Source organism: Vitis riparia, chromosome 18, assembly GCF_004353265.1.
Source record: "Vitis riparia cultivar Riparia Gloire de Montpellier isolate 1030 chromosome 18, EGFV_Vit.rip_1.0, whole genome shotgun sequence".
Classification (NCBI taxonomy): Eukaryota; Viridiplantae; Streptophyta; class Magnoliopsida; order Vitales; family Vitaceae; genus Vitis; species Vitis riparia.
In genome coordinates, this window is record NC_048448.1 from 13953512 (window position 1) to 13976374 (window position 22863).

General features: G+C 32.5%; 1 protein-coding gene across 1 annotated transcript; it reads left to right on the top strand.

Moving 5' to 3' along the window:
- Nucleotides 1-12067: 12067 nt before the first annotated feature.
- LOC117907330 (vacuolar protein sorting-associated protein 45 homolog) lies at nt 12068-22261 on the top strand. Its single transcript, XM_034820837.1, has 13 exons — nt 12068-12326; nt 12676-12877; nt 12990-13069; nt 14530-14757; nt 16028-16153; nt 16273-16353; nt 16439-16580; nt 16707-16885; nt 18121-18276; nt 19377-19484; nt 19563-19684; nt 21036-21167; nt 21735-22261. Exons 1-13 carry the CDS (start codon nt 12237-12239, stop codon nt 21793-21795), a joined length of 1707 nt encoding a protein of 568 aa, XP_034676728.1. The 5' UTR covers nt 12068-12236; the 3' UTR covers nt 21796-22261.
- The last annotated feature ends 602 nt before the right edge of the window (nt 22262-22863 follow it).

Below are 22863 nucleotides of genomic sequence, written 5' to 3' on the forward strand. Positions count from 1 at the left end.
GGAGGTTTTACAGATCAATTATAAAGGGCTTGGGGGACCAAGTTTGATTAACCTTTTTTCTTGAGGAGAATCTGTATTTAATAGTTGTGGGCTCATTGCCCAACATCCACTTGATGTTGTTAGATCTGTAGTGACCAAAGAAATCATATTTGAACAAAAAAAAAAAAACAGCTCTTAATCATTTTGGGTCATATAATCACTTTCTAAAACCCATTTATATTTCTATTTTTTCAACATTAATTTAAGATTAATTTCATTCACCTCTTATAAGGTTTTAACTAAATACATCTATTTCTTATAAATTTAAAATTTTATCATATATTTATCATATTTTAAGAAAGGGAGACGAGCAAAATTAAAAATTAAAAATATATTTGATAAAATTTCAAATTTACGAGGGTTACATGTATTTAATTGAAACTTCGGAAAAAAGTGAATGGAATTATTCTCTTTAATTTTAAAACAAGCAAAAGGATAATATTAATAAACTCACCTTTTTTATTTTTTACTATAATGGATTTTTAAAGTGGAATATCATTTTTGGATATTTTGACTCTAAGTCAAAATGACATATTTATACTTATTTTCTATGATACAAGTTTGAATTTTGGGGATCGGTTGAGCATGTTTCACGCCAAAAATCAGTGTCTTAGTCCTTCCTTTCTCGTGTATCACAAGAATTTAGACCTTAAATAGATGTGAATGCTTATTTGCAAGAATCTTAGGGTTTAAATTTCCATTGGCCCCTTGTAATTTGCTTAAATTAAGATCATTTGACCTTTTATTTGCATAAGTACAAAAGGAAGGTATCCTCCTAATGCTTCACCCACTTCTCCTTGCATATTCTCCAAATGAATCATGATTGAAGCACTTGTTATTTTGAGCTCATGGTGGTTCAACTAATACTTCAATTTTCTCAATTCTTTATTTGGGTGGTTCAACTATTACTAACCCTTGTTAAAAAATATGAAGACAATGTAACTTAATCATAATTGGTTGAAAAGTTGGCTAAGTCTAAAATGTGTACATCATGGACCACTATCTAAAATGTGTACGTCACATTTGTTTAATGGGATAAGGATAGTATGAATAATATTTAAATCATTGTCTAATAAGATTTGAAAATGATGTCCTCACTTTTAAATATACTAGTATGAGAGAAAAACATCGAAAAATTACCATGTCCGTGTTTCTAGCACTTACGAATAAAATTTTAAAAATATCATTCAAATAAATGGGATACAAATATTTAAGGGATTATTTTTTATTATTGTTATTATTATTATTTTGATAAGTAAATGAAGATAACATCAATTTTAAAAGTACACAGGAATTATACAATGCAACAAAAAAATTAAGAAAGTGAGAATATACAAAAACAAGTCATGGCACCTTATGAAGAGTCTTACCAAGGCATAAAATCTAACAACGACATAGAACCATCCTTAATGAATTATTTAACCTAACCCTAAAAAAGATACAAAAAAAAAAACTTTTACCTAAAGACATAAATTATCCTACTCAATCTTCTTCTTCTTCTTTTGAGAAAAATGTTATAGTAATCATACTAAACTCTTAGTTTTGGTGGTAGAATGTAATTATGAAATTTAAAATAATGAATAAGGGTACAAAAAAATGAAATCAAGATAGATAAATAGGATCAAGTATAAAAAATAAAAAATAAAAAATGCAAGACATAGTTTTTTTTTTTTTTCCAAAAAAAAAGTGAAGTATAGTTTTTTTTAAAAAAATTAAAATTAAAATTTGCATTGATAAATATTTATGAACACAATAAATTGTTTGCTAATGCTATTATTAATGTTTTCACATATTTTGAAATAATTTAATTGACATCATGACCCTTAAATAGCCAAATTTGCATTATCTCCTTATGCATAATGTTCTCACAATTTTCAAATATTATGTGATATTTTGTAGATATTTCCCTTCAAGATCTCAAAAAAGGATGATTTAAGAAGATAATTTTGATTTTTGAGCATTGGGATGATATTCCAAAGTCCACAAGTTTAGACAAAGGTTTGGAAACAAGAATCCTTGAACCCAATTTTGATCAATGTGGAGTTTGCAATTAATTTTAGGGGATAGAAGTGTCAAATTGAGTAATTAAATTTTTTTAAAAAAATCTAAACTCCTTTTATGCAGATATGCTAAAATTCATTGGCTATGTTTGATCTCCGAAAAATTTGAGAGAAAATACAAGAAAAATAAAAAATAAATTAAAAATGGATAAATTATTTTTATTTGCTACTTCAAACTTATTTTATTTATTTTAATTTATTGATATAAAAATTAAATAATTTTAAAATATATAAGTTTTTAACTAGTTTTAATTATATTTGATTTTTTTTGTTATTTTTTATGGGATAACCAAACATGTGAAAATCATTTTCCTTTGTGATAATCATTTTTTTTTTCTTTTCTTAGTATTTTATGAGAATTAAACATAATCATTAAGTTTGAGATCATTTACCCTACTAAAAAAGTCACACAAGTTAAAGTAAAATTTGAAAAAATTGTTGAAGCTAATGGAATGGATGCACTTATGCTTGAGAGGAGGCCTAAGCACAATTTTAAAAACCCAAAATCTCATCTTATAGACCTAGGGTTTGAAAATGACTTATTAAAGCATCTTTTATACACAATTGAAGAGAGTGGTAACACAAACCAATTTTCTCATTAAGCAAATTTATAAAGATTTCCTTGAGTTTTATTAATCTTAGGAACTTGTTATCTTTAATCTACGACTTTGAATTAGGTTCTTAGGGTTTATTTTGCTTTGTTAAACCTAAAAAAAACTCAAATTTAGATTGTTCAGTTTAGCACAATTTGTAAAGATTTAATGTTTTTAGGTTGAATAATTATTTTTATTTCTTTTACAATATTTTCAATGTTTTTTTTTATCTTTGGTTATGTTATTGGTTGGGATTAGGGTAGTCTTAAGATGCTAAATATTTTATGGCCCAAAGAGAAGATGTAAAATTGAGAGAATAAATTGTTCTTATTGAGATTATTTTTTTCATGTATTTTATATAGGTTATTAAATAAAAATAAAAATTAAATAAAATAGAAACTAATCATAACGATCGTTTATTCCCTAAACTAAATAGAAATTAAATAGAAATAGAAACTATTTGTGAAGATCCTTTATGCCCTAAATTAAATAGAAACTAATAAGAAATAGAAACCAAAAATCGATGGATCCTAAGGATGCTTTGATCGGAGCATAACAAAATATGAGATTGGAAGTGTCCCAAATATGTAAAATTAATTATGCCAAAATCTTATCAATCTACTTCTTCAAGTTGTAAAAAGTTAACTATTTTCTTTATGCATGAGTTGCTAGTTTGCTAGATCCATTTGGATATTCCTAATGCATAGTGAATGATGAAAAAGACACATCTCATGTGGATTTAGCTTTCGATAGTGTTGAACACGTTATGAGATATATTGAAGGGGGTTGATTAATCAGTTATATGCATGCTAATGGGGCAAGTATGTTTCTCATTATGGTTCACCTTCATATTTTTTGTGGTTCAATTTCCTTTCAATCCATATAAGAAAATTTAGATTTTATCTACGGAGAGTCATCAAAGGAGGAATGGGCATATTCGATAAGCCAAGGTTTTTATTCCACCACTTGGTTTTGACACTCAAGCCACCCATCTCCCGTTAAAAAGGATACTCTTTTAAAAATTGAAACCTAAAAGAATTTAATGAATATACTTTCCACTTAGATGGGTGTAATCATTAAATCACACATGTATCACAAGACAAACAAAGCCAAGTAATATCAATGGAACCTTGATCCTTAACATTTTTTATATTTCAACATTAATAAAAGTTAATTATTATTCATCAATTTTCTGCCATTCTCTTCAAGAATTTCCAATTGTTCTCATGATTTTTTGGGATCTTATTTTCTACTCTCATCAAAGTTTTTAAACTTTGTAAAGGATCATTATTCAAGGTTGTTTAACTTTCTAAAGGATCATTAATGAGCCTCTCCAAATTCTACTTTTTTTCCACTTTTATCTTCTACAAATCAGATTCTTACATTTAGCAACTGTATTCCCACTATAAGTTAAACCACAATGATTCTCTGATTTAGAAACAACAAATTTTGAAAGTTCTCAAAGGATATGGTCATCAAGGTTTTGTTCTTGGAAATTTTGAAAGGTTTTGTTCTGAATGATTATTTTGATTATGGTGTAGAAAATATTGAGTATCATATTCAGCATCAAAAAGATCAATTTACTTGTTGTCTTCTATTGTCTATGAGACTGACCAAAGAAATTCTTATCCAAACCGTGGAATCAAAAACATCATTTACTTTTATATATTTAGTTTTTAAGTTTTTTTTTTATAATTTTTATTATGTTTTAATAGAAATAGATAAGAAGATAAAGCTTTCTTCCCTTGAGGATTAAATAGATGATTACTACTCAAAAATTGCTATTTCATAGCCTGTAATAAACTATTTTAAACACTTTTGAGTAGTAGTTATCATCTTTTAACCCAATTAACATATTAAGGACCCTTGCAATCAATTCTAATCGAATTGTGTTAAGTTTTGATGTTTTGATAGCTTTTTTTATCACCAAAGCAATCCGAGATTGAGGAGAGTTCTTTGGAATTCATGGCAAAGCAATGGAAAGCTCAGAAACATGAAGAACCGAAGCTTTGAAGTCCTTTGCCATAAGCAAATCCGGAATGCAAAGAGCAAAAGATGTCCGGACAGGGCGTCCGGACACACCATCGGATGGCGGCGGAACATGGTCTGTGGCAGGCTGTCCGAATGACGTAGCAAGGCTTGCTCACTTTAGTCAATGATCCGGACAACATATCCGGATAGGATATGCTGTCGTCCGGGTGTGATGTTCATGAGTGCCGTGTGCTTCTCCCTGAGGGAGTCCGGATAGGGGGAGCGCATCATATGTCCTCTCAGGGAATCCGGATGAAGTTGATCTGGATAGTCTTGCGTACTCCGTGTCATCAGGGAGAGGGGTCCCTACACCTTGCACATGCAGACGGTCCCCCTTGCGCACGCAGATGGTCCCCCTTGCGACATAGCTCATTCCACCCGGGGGAAGAATTCTGTCCGAACGACTTTCCACCTTCTCCGGATATTTCACATCCGGATGGGAGAGAAGGACGTTTCAACTTCCCCGGTCAGACATGTCCGGATCTTTTGATAGCGCTTACCCGGAGAGCATCCGCGGCCGACAATTCAGATTCCCCGGACAGCTTGGCTCGTTCTCCTGAAGCTTCCTAATATTTCCGACCAACATCTTAAGATATTTTGCTTTAGATATTTGTTGTCTAAATCCCCAAAGTCTCCTTGTAACCCACCTATCATAGGATTCCTTAGTCTTTAAGTAAGAACAAAGGGTGAATAACCTCTTATATAGATAGTTTGTAATTTTCTTGATATTATTATGATGTAATCGGCGGAAGGAAGAAATATATTTTACAGAGCACTTGCTCTGTTTTTCCTTCATATATTTGTTTTCTCGCTAGTTTTCTTACTAACCAAACAAGCTCTAAGGAAGTTTCCTCAGAGAATGAGTGGCTAGATTTTTAGTTCCTTGGAGCTAAGGTTGCCGGGAAAGGTTCCAAGTGCAAGAATTAATAGCTTTGTGGTTTCAGCCATTAAAGAAGAGAAAGTGTGATCCTTTAATGATTTCTATGTTTTTAGTTAACTTAAAACACCTTCAATTCACTTGAGCCAACACTTGGTAAGGCAAGTGATATCCGTCCATGGAGATGCACTAGTTTTCCTTTTGTGAGCTTTTGGGAAGTGACTTGAAGGTAGGATTTTCTAGAATTGCCAACACTTGGTAAACTTTTGGACTCCAAGGAGACATCCATTAGTTATCTCTTGCGAGCTTGAGAAGGGAAGTCCAAAGTTAAAGATCACCTTGAATGACAAATGCTAGGTGAGAGGCACGAGCCATTGCAAGTTGCATCAGTGAGAGAGAATTAGAGCTGAAATCCATTTAAAGGATACATCTGTACAACACCGGTTAGAGAAATGACTATATGTTAATTCTCTAATGCGAGGAAATGAACCAAATGACCAGAGCTCTGTTTTTGCATAAGGAACCTCCCCTGTGAACCCAAATCTCCAAGGAATGTTTTTCTTCATAAGTAATTTCCATTACTTTCTTTTTAGTTAGCTTTAAACAAAACCTCATTTAAACAAAGTTTGTGTTTTATTTCTTAAGCTAACCTTGAAATGAAAAAGCACCAATTTAACTTTGAATTGGTATTAGTTGTGAGTTGAAAACCCTTCCCAATGAACGATCCTAGAGCCACTATGCTATATTAGCTAAAGCTATCATAATGCATGGTGATATAGGTTATAAATTTTGTTGATCACTCCCTCAGTCAAGGAGCACCAGCTGGACATGAATCAGCTGAGACACCAATTGGGAACGAATCAATAGAATTTTTCCACTTAAAATGATTTGTGCCAAAGTTTAATTTTATTTTATTTACCACATGCATGGGTAATAATTCAATATCATAAAACTTTTGCATTGATCATGGCTTGTTATGTAATTTTTGGGTTAGGTTTTCATCATCTCATCTAAAAATAAATTTATGCCCAACGTAAGCCTTTTATGACATTTGATCACCATCATTAAGTGAGCAATCTTTAGGTTTAAGAGCGATATTGTTGTACATTAATAATCCATCTTCCAACATGACCTTGACTTGACTCTAATACCGATTCTTGAATTAGAGGTTTTGACTATCTCATCTGAAAACCAATTGATATTCATAGAAAGTAAGTCGATTTTTTATAATATTCGACTATTGTTATTTTGGTTACCCATTTTGAAACTTAAGAGTTACATTATTATAGCCTGACAAGAAATACATGGTAAAAAAGTAATGATAGTAATATTGTGGAAAATATTAAGATACCAAATCAGTACCTATTGAACTTTGAATATCGGTTATTATTAGTATACAATGAATTTTAGTTATTAAACAAATGAAAATCAAAATATAATGAGATGAGGTCAATATACGTAGTTATATAATCTTATATATGGTACAATCAGATAAACATGGACATAAAGCATTGAATGTGAGTTAGACACAAAGAGCATTGAACATGAGTTACAAGATGTGACCAATGATGAAAATATCGGTAATTACGGATATATCGGTACTTTGATTTTACGGATATATTGATATTTTGATTTTACAGATATCGAAAATATCGAAAAAATATCGGTGGATATTTTTTCACAAATGTCGGTGGGGCGAAAATTATTTAAAATTCATAGAAATGTTTGGAAAAACTCTAAAAAAATGATAAAAGAAGCAAGAACACATTTTAAAGTTATTGTGTAAGTGTAATTGACATAGATATGATTAAGAAGAAAAACATTAATAGATAGAGATATATCGGTAGATTCAATATTTGAATTTTAAGAATAATAAATATGAATTTTGGAAATGTATAAAGTTAGAATTGAATTAAGAAATATTATATTTATTGAATAAAAATAATTTATACATAAATATAATACATATGACATTGCAATAATCTTTAATATCAAAATGAAGATGAATGTGGTTTCATCATATTTTTAGACGAAGGGAGTTCATCTTGTTGAAGATAATATTTATTTAAAAAATTTTTAAATACTTTTATTAAAAAATGTCTTATTATATTTTAAATAAAAAATTAAATGAATTTATATAAAATATTTTATTTGAAATTTAATTTCTAAAATTTTATGTAAAACATGTGGTAACAATTTTTTCAATTAATATTTATTTATTTAAATAATTAAAATTATTAATAATTTATCTTATTAAATTAATTTTAATTTATAAAATATCATCCATAAAAACCGAAATTTTAATGGTAGTGATTTAATCAAAATAAAGATGGATAATTAATAATTATTTATAAAGAGAGAGGAAAATTGTTGTCATGATTTGTTTCTTTTTTTTTAATTTTTTAATTTAATTTATTTTTTATCTCTACTAAATCTAAAAATCAAAAGTGCCACCCAACCCACTTCTCTCAGTCGGGCATCAAGAAGCAAGTTGCCCTCTAGACGAGAGAATCCCTAAAAAGGCCCTATTTCCTCTTCCACTCTCAATCCTCGCAGGTACTAATCTAATCATGTTATTATTATTTTTTTTTTGCAACCCCTGTTTGATTCCCAAGAAAATCCATCCTCCATTTGATTTCCGGGAAAATTCATTGTCGTTTGATTTCCGAGAAAATCCATGCAAAACCCCCAATGAAAACCAAAAAAAATCCATTTTTTTTTTGCTCCTTGTGTTTTCTGGATCTGTTCTAGGGGTCGCTTTGCTTTTGTGCCATTGGATTTAAATTTCACGAACCTTAAATCTACGATTTTTGAGCCAGGCTGAAAAACACAACCTTTGCCTGCAAATCATGATTAGATTACCAAATAACATCTTATGTTTTTTTTTTTTTTTTTAATAAAAAAATTGGACAGATTTTGTATCCTGTGCGCGGGCTGGACTGGTAGGAAATATCGGGAAATTTCCCGAAAAATCGGTAAAAAAACCAAAATTTGGCCGAGGCGATTTTTTTGAAGATTCCGCTGATTTTTTGCATGCAGCTGATTTTAACCGAAATTTGACGAAATTCTCCCGTCGACATTTCGCCTCCTCTTTTGTATCGTCGGCCATCGAAACCGGAAATTTCGGCGAAAAAAAAGGAAACTTTCATCCATGGATGCGACTATGTGTCATTAGTGATGACATTTCCAAGTTTACAAAAGTATACTTGATTACTATAGTATTCATAAATAAAATATACAATATTTAAATTAAAACCAAGTTATTGACACGTCACTCGCCTTTTGTATAATTTCTACTCGAATATAATGGGAACGAGGCTGGAAATGCAAAAAACGACGACGTTTAGAGCGTGCCTTACATAGGGGTCTCCAACGGGCGGGCCGGGCCTATGGGCCCCGGCTTGGGCTATGCTAAAATGCTAGGCCCGCGGCTCGGCCTATGAGCCTGTGGGCGGGCCGGGCCAGCGAGCTTTTTGAATTAAGCCAAAATGGCTTTCAAAAAAGCCAAGGGAAGGGAGAGGGGGGGATTCGAACCCTTCTGCTCAGCTTTAAACCTTAAGCTTCTAACCAGCTAAACTACATTCTTTTTATCTTTATTAATTGAGTTATATATATATATATATATATATATAAATAAAGTATATTATTTTTTTAAAAAAAATTAAAGGCTCCAACGGTCATGTGACCGTTGGAGCCTAGCTCCAGCCCATGTGACCGTTGGAGCTAAGCCTCCAACGGTCACATGACCAATTATTTTGAATTTTGATTTTTTTTTAACCTTCCTATAAATACATTTTCTTCCTTTTCATTTTTTTTTTTATCAAATTCTCTCTATTTCTCTCACATTCTACAATATTTCAAATTCTTTTATTTTTCCCTCAAATTATACAATATTGTTGGTGGTGCAAAACAAGCATTGGTGGCTCCAAGAGTTCAAATTTGCTAGGAATTTCTGCATCGGTTCTCTAATTGAGTAACATACTTCACCCCTACTACTTTATTTTTTTGTTACATTTTTTTATTATATTTATTACTTTATTATTTTTGGTATAATATTTTATCAATAATTATAATATGACAAGTGTTTCTTCATCTAGTCCATGTGATGAAATATCATCAAACAAAAAATTTACTTCAAATATATGGAATTTTTTTGAATAGAAATAATTTTAGAAAATAATAAAAAAGAAATAAAAGCAAAATGTAAAATTTGTAATAAATTTCTTACTGGTGGCTCAAATGCAGGCACAAGTCATTTAAAAAGACATCATGAAAATTGTAAAACTAAAAATAATGTAGATATTAGAAATTATATACAATTAAGTAAAAATGAAAGTAGAAATTTAAAAACATTTTCTTATGATGAATCTAAATGTAGTGAAGAAATGATTGATTATATAATAAGAGCAGAACAACCTTTCAACATGATGGAAACTCATGATTTTGCAGGAACAATTCAACGAGGTATTAATCCTCAATTTAAAGGTTGGTCTGGAAATACAGTTAAAAGAGATATTATGAAAAAATTTTATACACAAAAAGAAATTTAATTTAATTTTTTTTTTACAAATTTTGAAGGAAATATTTGTTTAACATCTGATATTTGGACATCTTTAACTCACACTGGTTTTTTATGTATAACTACTCACTACATTGATAATGAATGGAAATTAAATAAAAGAATAATTTCATTTAAATTAATAAATGCTCCACATAGTGGTAAAAATATAGCATCTTTAATAAATGATGAAATTATAGATTTAGGCATTTGTGATAAAATATTGACAATAACATTAGATAATGCTACTAATAATGATGCAACAATACATAGACTAAAACGATATTGGCAAGTAAAAGATCATACTAAAATATTTCAGGTGCGTTGTTGTGCACATATTTTTAATTTAATTGTAAAGGATGGATTAAAAAATGTTGATAGTACATTGGAAAAAATTAGAGGCATTGCATATAGTATTAATAGTTCTCAAGCAAAATATGAATTATTTTTTTATTGTTGCAAAATGTTAAATATGAAAAGAAAAAAATATAAATTTGGATATGGCCATCAGATGGAATTCCACATATAAAATTTTACAAAATATTACAAAATATAGAAAAGTAGTCGAATTATATGAAATACAATTAATTAACAATGATTGTGAAGCAAATATTTATGCATTAAATGATTATGATTGGCATATTGCGGATCTTTTAAGAGATCTTTTTGAAATTTTTGATACTTCAACAAACATTTTTTGTGGTGTATATTATCCAACTTCAAATCAAGTTATTATGCAAATAACTAATATTTTTATTGTACCTCAAAAATATTTAAGTTTTGGAATATTTAATGATACAATATTTGCAATGATAGAAAAATTTAGAAAATATTGGGGAGAAATACCTTTAATTTTTTATATTGCTTTAATTGTGGACCCTAGATTGAAATTTGAAGCTTTGGATGAATGGTTAACAATTATTTATTTTAATGACCAAATAAAAATTGAAGAAATTAAAAATGAAATAAATTCATTATTATATGATTTATATAACTATTATAAAGAAAAATATGATAATGATATTAATACTATTAAATTACCACATACATCTACAAACTCTTCATCTTTTTATAAAGGAGCTCTAGAAATGTTGAAAAGTCGAAAAAAGACAACAAATAGTTATCCAAATAATACATCTGATTTAGATAAATATCTTAATACTGATATAATTTCATTTGAAGATCAAGAAGATTTTGATATTTTAATATGGTGGAAATCACATCAACACAAATATCCTGTGCTTTCTATAATTGCTCGTGATGTACTAACAGTTCCTGTGAGTACAGTTGCATCAGAAGCTGCTTTTAGTGCAGGTGGAAGAGTAGTTAGTAAAAAATGATGCAACTTAGCGCCAGATGTTATTGAAGCAGGGATATGTGTGAAAGATTGGGAAATAGCAGATAAAAGGATGTACGATTCCATTCGAGAAACAGAGATGCTTGCTGATATGAAATCTTTAAAATTATCAAGATCTTCATGGATGCATGATAGTTTGCCATCACCGCCAGAAAATAATGACTAAATGTATATTATATTTTTATTTTTATTTTTTGTGGTTGAAAAATACAGATGATTGACAAATAAATAGGTGCCAACCTAGTTGGGATGTATTTATTTTGTAGTGATGTAAACTTTTCCCACATTTTCAAATGTAATTATACATTCAATGAATAAAATTTTGAAATGAATATTTTTTTTAATACTTTTTATTTTTGTAGTTTTTTTTAAAGGGGCGGGCCTACGGGCCTACAGGCCGGCCCAGCCCATCGGGCCTAAAATTAGGCCCGCGGCCCAGCCCGCCCAGAAACGGGCTCGGGCCGGGCTTTAGCTCGTCGGGCCGGGCCGGGCCTAAAGTGGGCCGCGGGCTTTTTGGAGACCCTTAGAAACGGAGTAATTTGGCTGCAGAAGTCCCGTTTTGTTTAGGTGACCCAAAACGCGTCGTTTTAATACGTTTCAGATCTTAGTTTTTTGTTCAACCCATCAGAATCAGAAGAAGACGAGACGACGGCGACCACGACGACGAAGGAGAGTAAGATCGGAGGTCTAGATCTGAACGGCTAGTATCTGTGGATCAGAAATGGTGCTGATATCGGCCGTACGTGATTATATGTGCCGGATGTTGCAGGACATCTCGGGCATGAAGGTTCTTATCCTCGATTCTCAAACGGTACACTCCCAACTCTAAAATTTTTATTGCAATCATCATGTTTCAGTCTATAATTAATTTTATTAACTTAGCCGCGAATTTAGTTGTCGCGAATTTAGTTTTTAGTTATTCTCCATTTGGATGCTGAGAAAACGCAGGAAGAGAAAAGAGAGGAGAGGAAACATTTTGTTTCTTAGTGTGATGGGTTTTATATGAGGGTTGTGTGGAGCTCTCTATTTTGTTAGGCCCTAAATTATTAAAAATTAAAGATTAAAAATTAAAGAATTTTGAATTGGGTTATGGAGTTGACTGGGAAAAGAAAAATGTGGGCTTAATTATTGGTGTGTTATTTTTTTGTTGAGATATGCAGGTTAGTATTGTGAGTGTTGTTTATTCTCAATCAGAGCTTCTTCAGAAAGAAGTGTTTCTTGTAGAATTGGTGGATTCCATTTCCATGTCGAAGGAATCCATGTCGCATCTCAAAGCTGTCTATTTCCTCAGGCCAACCTCGGAGAATATTCAGCATTTACGACGGCAGTTTGCTAGTCCTAGATTTGGAGAGTATCACCTGTGTAAGTTCTAATAAGTGATTTTTGAGAGAACTTGTAATGTGTTCCAAACTTTTTAGAATTATCCAAAACTTGGATTTGAAGCTCTTTTTTGGTGCTTGATATTGCTCTACAGTTTTTTCCAACATTTTAAAGGATACTCAGATTCATATTTTAGCTGATTCGGACGAGCAGGAGGTTGTCCAGCAAGTTCAGGTAACTTGCATTCATCAATTTTGTATTGTTTAATAGAGCATTTCCTTTGTTTCCTATGTTTTATTTTGGTGGTCTATAGTTTTTTCAACGTCAAATTATGTTTCTAGGAGTAGTTTAAAATTTCATGCATATTTAAGTTTAGGTGCAACATTTTTAGAATTAATATTTATTGAAGAGATCTAGTACGAATTTGTAACATCATGCAGCAGCTGTTGTTCTTGCTACCAGTTGATATAAGAAAATTCTGATATGCCATGAAAATTGAATGGGGCACCATTGAAGAAAATGGGAACCATCATCAATATGGTGTAGGATTTATTTAGCAACCTCTGGTTGTGACATTTTAAATTTTCAGTAGCATTTTTTTTGGGTAAAGAATTCCATATGCTGTAGGACACTATTTGAGTTAATCAATTTATGCAATACTTTCTTTTCCTTGTGAAATTGAATGGCAACACTCCCAGTGCTTCTAAGTATGCCTTCTTGGATCTTTCATGTTTTGCGGCAGATACAATGCTAAGAATCCTAGAGTATTTAGGAAAGAGAGACACTGTCATTTGTGCACCACTGAAATTGGTTTTACAACCATCAATTCACCTTTTTTGTTAAATTCTCTTTCTGTTATATAACTTGTATATTAATAGCACCAGTGGACCAGCACAATGCATTTGTGGGGCTATTTGTGTCTGATGTGAATAGGGAAGGGTTATTGTCAGGGTTGTTTTTGTTGCTTGTGTGGTCTTTCTGGTGAAGGCATCTAATTGGATGCTTGGAGTGACCATGGAAGCAGCCAACTGTTGAGCAATATCATTGAATTGGTGCTTATGGTACTCTCAAAGGCTTTGACCTGTTTTTATGTGGAATGAAGATTGTTCTTGGACTCTTTGATGCAGCATGTTTAGATGGATGTTGTTGTAGGGGGATAATTGCTGTAGTTCCAAGTGTTTGGAGTAGAAGGTACTTTGTAGTTAACACATTAGCATACTAGTGTGTGAAAGAGTTGATACTAATTAAACTGGAGGCCAAGAAGCCTAAAATGTGTAAAGTTAGCATAGTGAAACTGATCAGACGTGCCAGATGCTTTGTGTCAATTAATTTTTGTTTTGCATAAACAAAAGGAAAGCTAAAGAAGCTTAATTATTATCTATCGTTTTAACATTGGTACTCCCAAGACTATGTAAAAGGGAAGAAGATTTTCAACAGAGAACAATATGCTGGATTTTATCAAGAAATATAAAGAGGTTCTTTAATAGTTGGTGTGTTAGAGTCACAAAGCATGAAGTTTGTCAAACTTATGCTATGGTATACGAATGTAAATGGTCCTGCTTGTTGATAAACTGTTATTCACATGGTTATGACAATTTAACTTTTTGATATTAATCAAGATTTTAAATCAGACATTAGATATGATTGTTTCTTTTTTATTGAGCAGAAATATGATTGCGGTCTTGATTTTACAGGAGTTCTATGCAGACTTTGTTGCAATAGATCCTTTCCATTTTACTTTGAACATGCCATCGAATCACATTTATATGCTCCCAGCAGTTGTAGATCCTTCAGGTTTGCAGCACTACTGTGATCGAGTTGTTGATGGCATTGGGGCAATTTTCTTGGCTTTAAAACGACGGCCTGTTATTCGATATCAACGAACCTCTGATATTGCAAAAAGAATTGCACAGGAAACAGCGGTGAGCAGAATTTTGAACTTTAAAACTTGCAGGGATATTGCTTGCAGATTAATAATTTCTTGCCCCTACCACTAAAAAACATAGTTTTTAAAAACTTACAATACATGATTTGATATAATGATATAACTGTACATACATTTTCAACTATTTCCTATAATTTTTAAGAAAAATCAAATCAATTTTTTTTGGTTTAAAGAATTTTTTATATTAATTGTTTAAAAGGTACTAAAAGATTAAAAATCAATCATAAAAAAGAGAAATAGGTAAAATGATCTTGTATGAAAAACTATATTCTTGTTGTCAAATTTTATATTAGAAGTTAAAGTAAGTTTATTTTTACAATAAATATTAGAGAATTTTCATTTAAATGATTTGAATATTGACCTTGAAAATGATGATGATGATTAATAAATAAAAGTTTTACTTTATATATTAGCTTTTTTTTTTTTCAATTTCTTTTTTGGTGGGGAAGGAATGATGATGAACTTGAAAAGTTGGAACTTTGTTCAATGATGGCGTTAGTTTTTTTTTTTTTTTTTTTTTTTTTTTTAATTTCTTTCTTAGTGGGGAAGGAATGATGATCAACCTAAAAGGTTGGAATTTTGAAGATGATTCATAAAGCCATATGCATATCAATATGCCTAATTAGAATTTGGAACTAAAAATCATAGCTAAAAATTGAATAACTTTATTTTTGTGGATTATGTAATGTATCCATATATTAAAGCCATATTTTGTTAATTTGAACTTATCAAAGCTTTGATTTTCAATGTTTTTATATGATATGATATAATTTAACTCTTTAGATTATACCATATTTCATAAAATTGGTTATATATTACTCTATACTTCATACCTTCAATGGGTAAGCACACTTACAATATGTTTTCTATTTATTTTTCACTATATAAAAAAACTTACAATACACGATAGGATATGATATACGATGTAGAAAAGTAAAAAAACAATACATGATACATTTTACAAGTTAACAATTATGCTAAAAAGTACTTGTTTATTGCTGATAAAGATTTATAGATTCTGTTTTGCTTTATTTGGTTTACAGGTTTGGATCTTTCTTCTTTTTTTCTTTCCTATATTTACTTTCCATTCCCATGTATGATATTCATATATATCATGTTTAACTTATCAATGGGGATTTTAGTTCTGGATCCTGGGTGGCAGGCTTTGCTTCTCTTTACTGTTTTAAGGAGGTGATCATTCTCTTTTCTTAATTAATTAATTAATTTATTATTTTGGGGTGTATCAGAAACTGATGTACCAGCAGGAAAGTGGTCTTTTTGACTTCAGACGAACAGAAGTATCTCCATTATTGCTGGTAGTTGATAGGAGGGATGACCCTGTCACTCCACTTCTCAATCAATGGACATATCAGGTACTTGCGTGACTATAGCATTGTCACTTACATAGTTCCTATATACAGGGAATTCCTATGCTGTGTTGTTGGTGCATAATGGTTGAAATGAAACTCATTCATTACACTAATTTCTGTAGGCAATGGTTCATGAGTTAATAGGTATCCAAGATAATAAAGTAGACCTGACAAACGTTGGCAAGTTGCCTAAAGATCAGCAGGTTGGGTTGGCTTTTTCCTTTGCATATTCTTTGTTCAATATTTTGTGGTAAGAGTGATTTGTAACTGTGTTACCCATGCTTCCAGGAGGTTGTCCTGTCGTCTGAACAAGATGCATTTTTTAAAGCTAACATGTATGAGAACTTTGGAGATATTGGAATGAATATCAAAAGAATGGTGGATGAGTTTCAGCAAATTTCAAAAAGTAACCAGAATATTCAGACAGTAGGTTCGTGAGAGGCATATTCGTGAACTCCTTTTCATGGGATCTTTATTATAGTTACTATTATTACTTGGATAAGATGTTGAATAGCTGACTTACCATTAAATCCTTAATTGCTTTGGTTTTCTGCAGAAGATATGGCTAAATTTGTTGACAATTATCCCGAGTACAAAAAAATGCATGGTAATGTTTCAAAGCATGTTACTATGGTCACAGAAATGAGCAAGATAGTTGAAGAGCGAAAGCTTATGTTAGTTTCACAAACGGAACAAGATTTGGCTTGCAATGGTGGGCAAGTGGCCGCATTTGAGGTATAGCCCTATTGTGATAGACATCGAGAATTTTATTGCTTACCCTTAGAATGGGGGGAAAATGTAAAAACACATAAAGCATAACATGATAGAGAATTTGACAAAATAGTAAGAGAACATGAGAGATTCATAATGAACTTTTAATATTAAAAACTAAGGTGGAGATTAGACACAAGAAAACTTTGTGGGCAATAAAAAAAATAGGCTGTTTGCTACCATTATTCTGTGATATTCACAAATTAAGAAAGAAAAGAGAATTAAGGGATTGAGAGAGGTTGGTAGGAAAGGAATCAGCAACTTAAAAGTCCCCACATAAAGTATGATGGAGGTCTTTGTTTTATTATTATTATAATATGTGAGGAAACTCAAGAAGATGAATTCCTGAACAAAAATTAAATCCAATATCTTGATTGGGTTATTAAAGTCAATCCTGCATGAACAACATTCCAACTTATGATACAATCCTCTTTTTAACTATTATTAAGACTGAAAAATGGGAGTGCGCCAAAGGGGTGAGATATTTTTCAAAAGCAAAGCAGAGGAAATGAGAAATGAAAGTACAAGACAACCCCATCCCCTGGGAAGATTCTCAGGGAGGAAGTGTCCACTAAATTAAGTGGTCCCTCAATTGGCCAGCCCATTAACATCCTGATGAGCTGATGTAGCTCTCCATCTGAAGGACCCACCCTGGATGCCATCCTATCTTGAAACTTTCTCATCAGATGATCATAATGCCCTCGGTTCAATCCCCAATAATGGTGTAACAAATGACTGCCGGCATTTGCTTGTCCAATTGAAATTAAGTTATGTAGCCTTCAAATTGCTAAAGTTAAACTCCTAGCCATACTCTCCAGTGGTGGGCCAAGAAACAATCTCCAGGTTTTGCTTCAAGAATTAACTGTGTTATGTGGTCTTCATGTTACTAGTGTAAAGATGATTTTGTAACTTCTTCCATCCAAACTATTACTGTTGATATCTATTGATATTCATTCACATAGATATATTAGTTGAAATTAAAACCGTAAGGATTCTTTTGCTTCTCAAAAAAATTGAGGGAAAGGGGAGAAAGATTATAAAACTACTTAGAAATGAATTCCTTGCTCAAGCTATTTTCAGTATTTTCTTTTTCTTTCCCTTGTACATTCTAAGAATCCAAATGGAGCATATGGACAACCTGAAATCAATCCTCAAATGTCGAGCCATGACCTCCTTTATTGTACTATTCTCCTTTGCAGGCTGTGACAAATCTCTTAAATGATGAAAGAGTTTCTGATGTTGACCGCTTACGCCTAGTGATGTTGTATGCTTTGCGCTATGAGAAGGAAAGCCCTGTTCAACTGATGCAGCTTTTCAACAAGTTGGCATCCCGGTCTGCAAAATACAAGCCTGGGGTAATATAACCAAACTAGCTTTTTGTTGATTGGTTGGGCTCAGTTTGAGGGGGGCGTTGTTTCTTGTTGCCCCCCCCCTTTTCTTTTGGAGGCATCTTTAGGCGTTCATTGTATACTTCGGGGTGCCTTGTTGGCTTTTTTTTGTTTAAAATATTCCTTTGCTTTAATCATCAAAAAAAAAAAAAAAAAAAGACCAAACTAGCTTTGTCATTCCACATTCATTAGTCTGACACAATGGCTTGAGCTGTTTTGTATTTTATTTTCCTTCTGTCTTTGCCTGCACGTGCGTGCCTGTGCAGCGGTGCATTCGTGTGTTCGAGGTGGTTGTCCCCTTTTACAATTCAGTTTTCAGTAATGATGATAAGAAATTACCTCTGATTGTGTTAACCTGGATTTTTTCTCCTCTAACAGTGAAAGTGTCAGTTTATTATTTTCAAGATGATTGAAACTTAGTGTCCATTTGGATATACTTCCTGTGTTTTGTTTTTAAAATTAGAAACTTTTTTTTATAAAATTAGAACATCCTGTACAAAATGTATAAATTTACCTTATAACTTTCAAAATTACTTTAAAAAAATTTAAAATTAAAGGTAGTAAAACTTTTTTGGCATCTTAATTTTTTTTAAGCCTCTTAAGAGTTTTTGTATCTTATATAAAAGTTAATACTATTTTCTGATTTTAAAAATAGGAAATAGAAAGTGTATCCAAATGAACAATTTATTATTTTCAAGATCTAGCCTTTCTTATTATTTTTAAGCCTCTAAGAGTTTTTGTATCTTATATAAAAGTTATTACTATTTTCTGATTTTAAAAATCGGAAACAGAAAGTGTATCCAAACGAACAATTTATTATTTTCAAGATCTAGCCTTTCTTATCTTGATAGAAGCTTCTCTATTGAAAGTTCTACACACACACACACATGCATGTGTGTGTATACACTCAGCTGTCCTAGTTCTGGTTTCTAATTTATGGTCAAGTTTTAGCCTTCTCTATTTGGCTCAAGCTGACCAGCAAATATGTTGTTGGCTGCTGTGTTCCTCCTCTTGGCTACATAAGGAATCTAACCATTTTTAGTATGTTGGTCATCATGGAATGGCAGCTTGTCCAATTCCTCTTGAAGCAAGCAGGTGTTGATAAACGGATTGGGGATCTATATGGAAATCGAGATCTCTTAAATATTGCTCGTAACATGGCTCGTGGGCTGAAGGTTTGTCATGATAAATATATTTGTACTTGAAGCACAGGTCTAGATGCCTAATGTTGGGCTTTCCCATGCTTATTGCAGGGGGTTGAGAATGTGTACACCCAACACCAGCCTCTTCTATTCCAAACTATGGAAAGCATCAACAAAGGGCGGTTAAGAGATGTGGACTACCCCTTCATTGGAAATCACTTTCAGCAGGGCAGGTTTGTTGCTTTAACTTATTTGTCTTTGAAGGTTTGGCAGCTTATCTCTTAGTTGCAGTTTTGGATTGAATGGCCTCTTTCTGAATGCACAAGTTTTGAGGCATCTGCTGCACTCAAACTTGCTGTACTTTACCTTTTGAGCCTAGTATTTGAATGACTGGATGCTGGAAAATGCAAATAATCTTCAGAAAAACCTAAATCAATAATAAAATGGGAATAATAATAATTTTTGGTTGAGCTGAGGAACTAGAATAGTTTATGAAGAAGAAGCAACCTCTTCATTTCAATTTTAATGTGTCTCAAGTTTTATGATAACTATAGCAGAAAAATGATGTCAGTCTCCCTGTCTTTTTGATAATGGAGGAAAGGCTACATGAAATTCTGTATATACGGTCCATTCCTAGACAGCCACACTGCGATAGACAGTGTTCTGAGAAGTTTTCAAGAATTTGACCTTGAGGTGCTTCGTCAGCTAAGGTGCTGCTTCTTGATGCTTGACCTTTGGCATTGTGCTTGGAGCAGTAGCCGGACTGCATTGCACAAAACTAGAACCTGTCTGCAGTTTATCTCTGTTCCGTCTCCATACATTCCTGGGTGGGTTGTGGATCTTTGTTTGGTGGATGGAATAGGGGCTCATTGATTCATTGAAGTCAGTATTTACCTCCTCCCCTCTTGGTCTTCCTTGACAGGGAGGAGAGTCCTCTGCCATCTATAAAGATCATTGATACCAACTGTCTGCAGCTCCAGCAGCTCACAGTAGTTGTGTACTTGCAGATTGGATTGGTGCTAAGATACCTTGCTGTTGGTCCTCAAATGTGCCATATTGTTTTCATAATGCCCCTGACAATTACTTCAGAGTTAGATATATTTCTTTTGGACCCATGCCTGTGACCAACTGCTCTCTTCACCTCTCACTGTGTATGCAAGTTGCTCATTTGCTCTATTTTCATCTCTCATCCGTGGTTTGTTTTGATGGTTCACATCCTATTTTTAATGGTCGGCTGCTGAACTGGTAGATGCTCTCACTCCTATATGAGAGGTCTCAGGTTCAAGTCTGGACTTACCTGTTCTTGGGGTGGGGTCGTGTATCCCCTGATCCTGTGAAGCAGGGTTAGTGGGTTTCCACATTATAATAATAATAATAATAAATAAATAAGTAAATAAATAGATAACAAATGAATAAACAAAAGACCTTTAATGAAGATGTATGTTACTGGATCAGAGGTTACTCGAATTTAAGAACCTTCAAGGGGTTTTGTAACAATACTTCCTCACACAAACATGTACAGGAACAGAACATTTTACAAGGACTTGGGTCACACTTTTTAAATAGCTCTTCCTTTTTGAACAGGCCGCAAGATGTGGTGATTTTCATCGTTGGTGGGACAACATATGAAGAGTCACGTTCCATTGCTCTACAAAATGCCAGCAATTCTGGGATTCGTTTTATACTTGGTGGATCTGTGGTTCTCAATTCTAAGAGGTATATTTGTAGTCATATTCATGATTTACACAGAGATGCGTGGTTTATAGAGGGTGCATGTGTCTCTGCTCTTTGCATTGAACAGTATATCATTGCTAACTCAATAGAGTCCTCATCTTCCTTGCAATGGTTACATGGGTGTGGAGGGCTTGCTGTGGGTTAGGTTGGCACTTGCAGAACTGCTTTATTCTTGGGGGTTCTGACCCATTGCTTTTTCGCTGCACTCACACAACATTTCCTCTTTGATTCCCAGAATGTTTCCATAAAAAAGTTCGTTTTTCATTCCTTTTTCTCATGTTAAATTGTTAATCTTTGACACAATATTGCCTCATAATTTTTTTTTCAAATTGTTTCCTCAGTTTTATGTTTGTATGTTTGGAAGGATTTTGGTACTTAAAGGGTAGTTTAGGCAATTGAAGAGTGTGGTTGATGTCCGCCATTGCATTCTATGATTTATACCTTACACAAAGCTATCCCACCACCTAACTTTAGTTACTGAATAGTAGTTTAGCCAATTGAACAAGTGTAGTTAACTTGATCTTTTTAAAACATATGCTGGAAGTGCAGGTTTCTGAAGGACCTGGAAGAAGCTCAGAGGATAGCACGCACCAGCACCAATGTGGTTTGAAGTTGACTTGTGGTCATACTTGGCATCTTAAAGCCATGTAAATAGGTTTTTTGTGAGTCAATACGGGATTTTGAGCAGCAACTCCATAACATAGATCCATCAGAATCAGCCTATACCATCATGAAATGGAGTTGACATTTATGGATTTACAGAGAGGATAAAGGTGAAATAGATTTTGAGGAGGAAGGTCTAAAAGCCCTAAAGTCATCATGGAGGATTGTATCTTAAAGAAAAATCATGACTACTAATTTCTTGTCTTGTGAAGCCAGGTATCCTTCAGTTCATAAAAGTCTGTTTGTGTGGTGAAAGAAGGAACTGTAATTTCATATATCAAGAAAATCCATATTCTTTCCGTCTTTTTTCATTTTTTATTATTTTATTTTATTTAATTTTATTTTATCTGTCCATCTTTGTAGCTATATTATCATGATTATTATCACTTTTGAGAAAAAACCATTACAAGTAATCAATGTTGAAGATTTTTATTTTTACATTTTTTAAACTTTTTTTCTTTTATATTTTAACTTTGGAATTTCATGTGGTTAGAGCATGTTGGTGAAAGTTCTAACAGCGTTTGTTTTAGGCATGGAGGTCATAACTTTTTGCGGACATTTACTGATTTTTATGTGGCATGTGGAAACTATCCTGTGGTACGAGCTCCGATTCATTCACTGCAGATCCCATGTGATCAGTGAAAAGAAAATAAAATGCTCACATGAAGGGAAATTAATTTATATATTTGTAGTTCAGGGTATGGCAAGGTCCCTTGGGTCAAGCCAAGTCCATGAAATACTCTTCTTGGTTATATTCATCGTATAGCCCTCGAATAAAACGGTTGTCTGTGAGCAATTACTCAAGACGTGGCGAAGTAATTGCTATTACATGAAATTTATTACTCCTGTTCTTGCAGGGTTTAATATTAAGACTGATTAGGTTTGTTTGATGGGTTCATGACTCATAAATCAGGTTGGGTCATGACTCATAAATCAGAATGGGTGGTGAGATTTGATGGCTCAGGGCTACTTCCTATTCAGGACCCAGCCTAAGCTAACCCAACCCAACCCATTG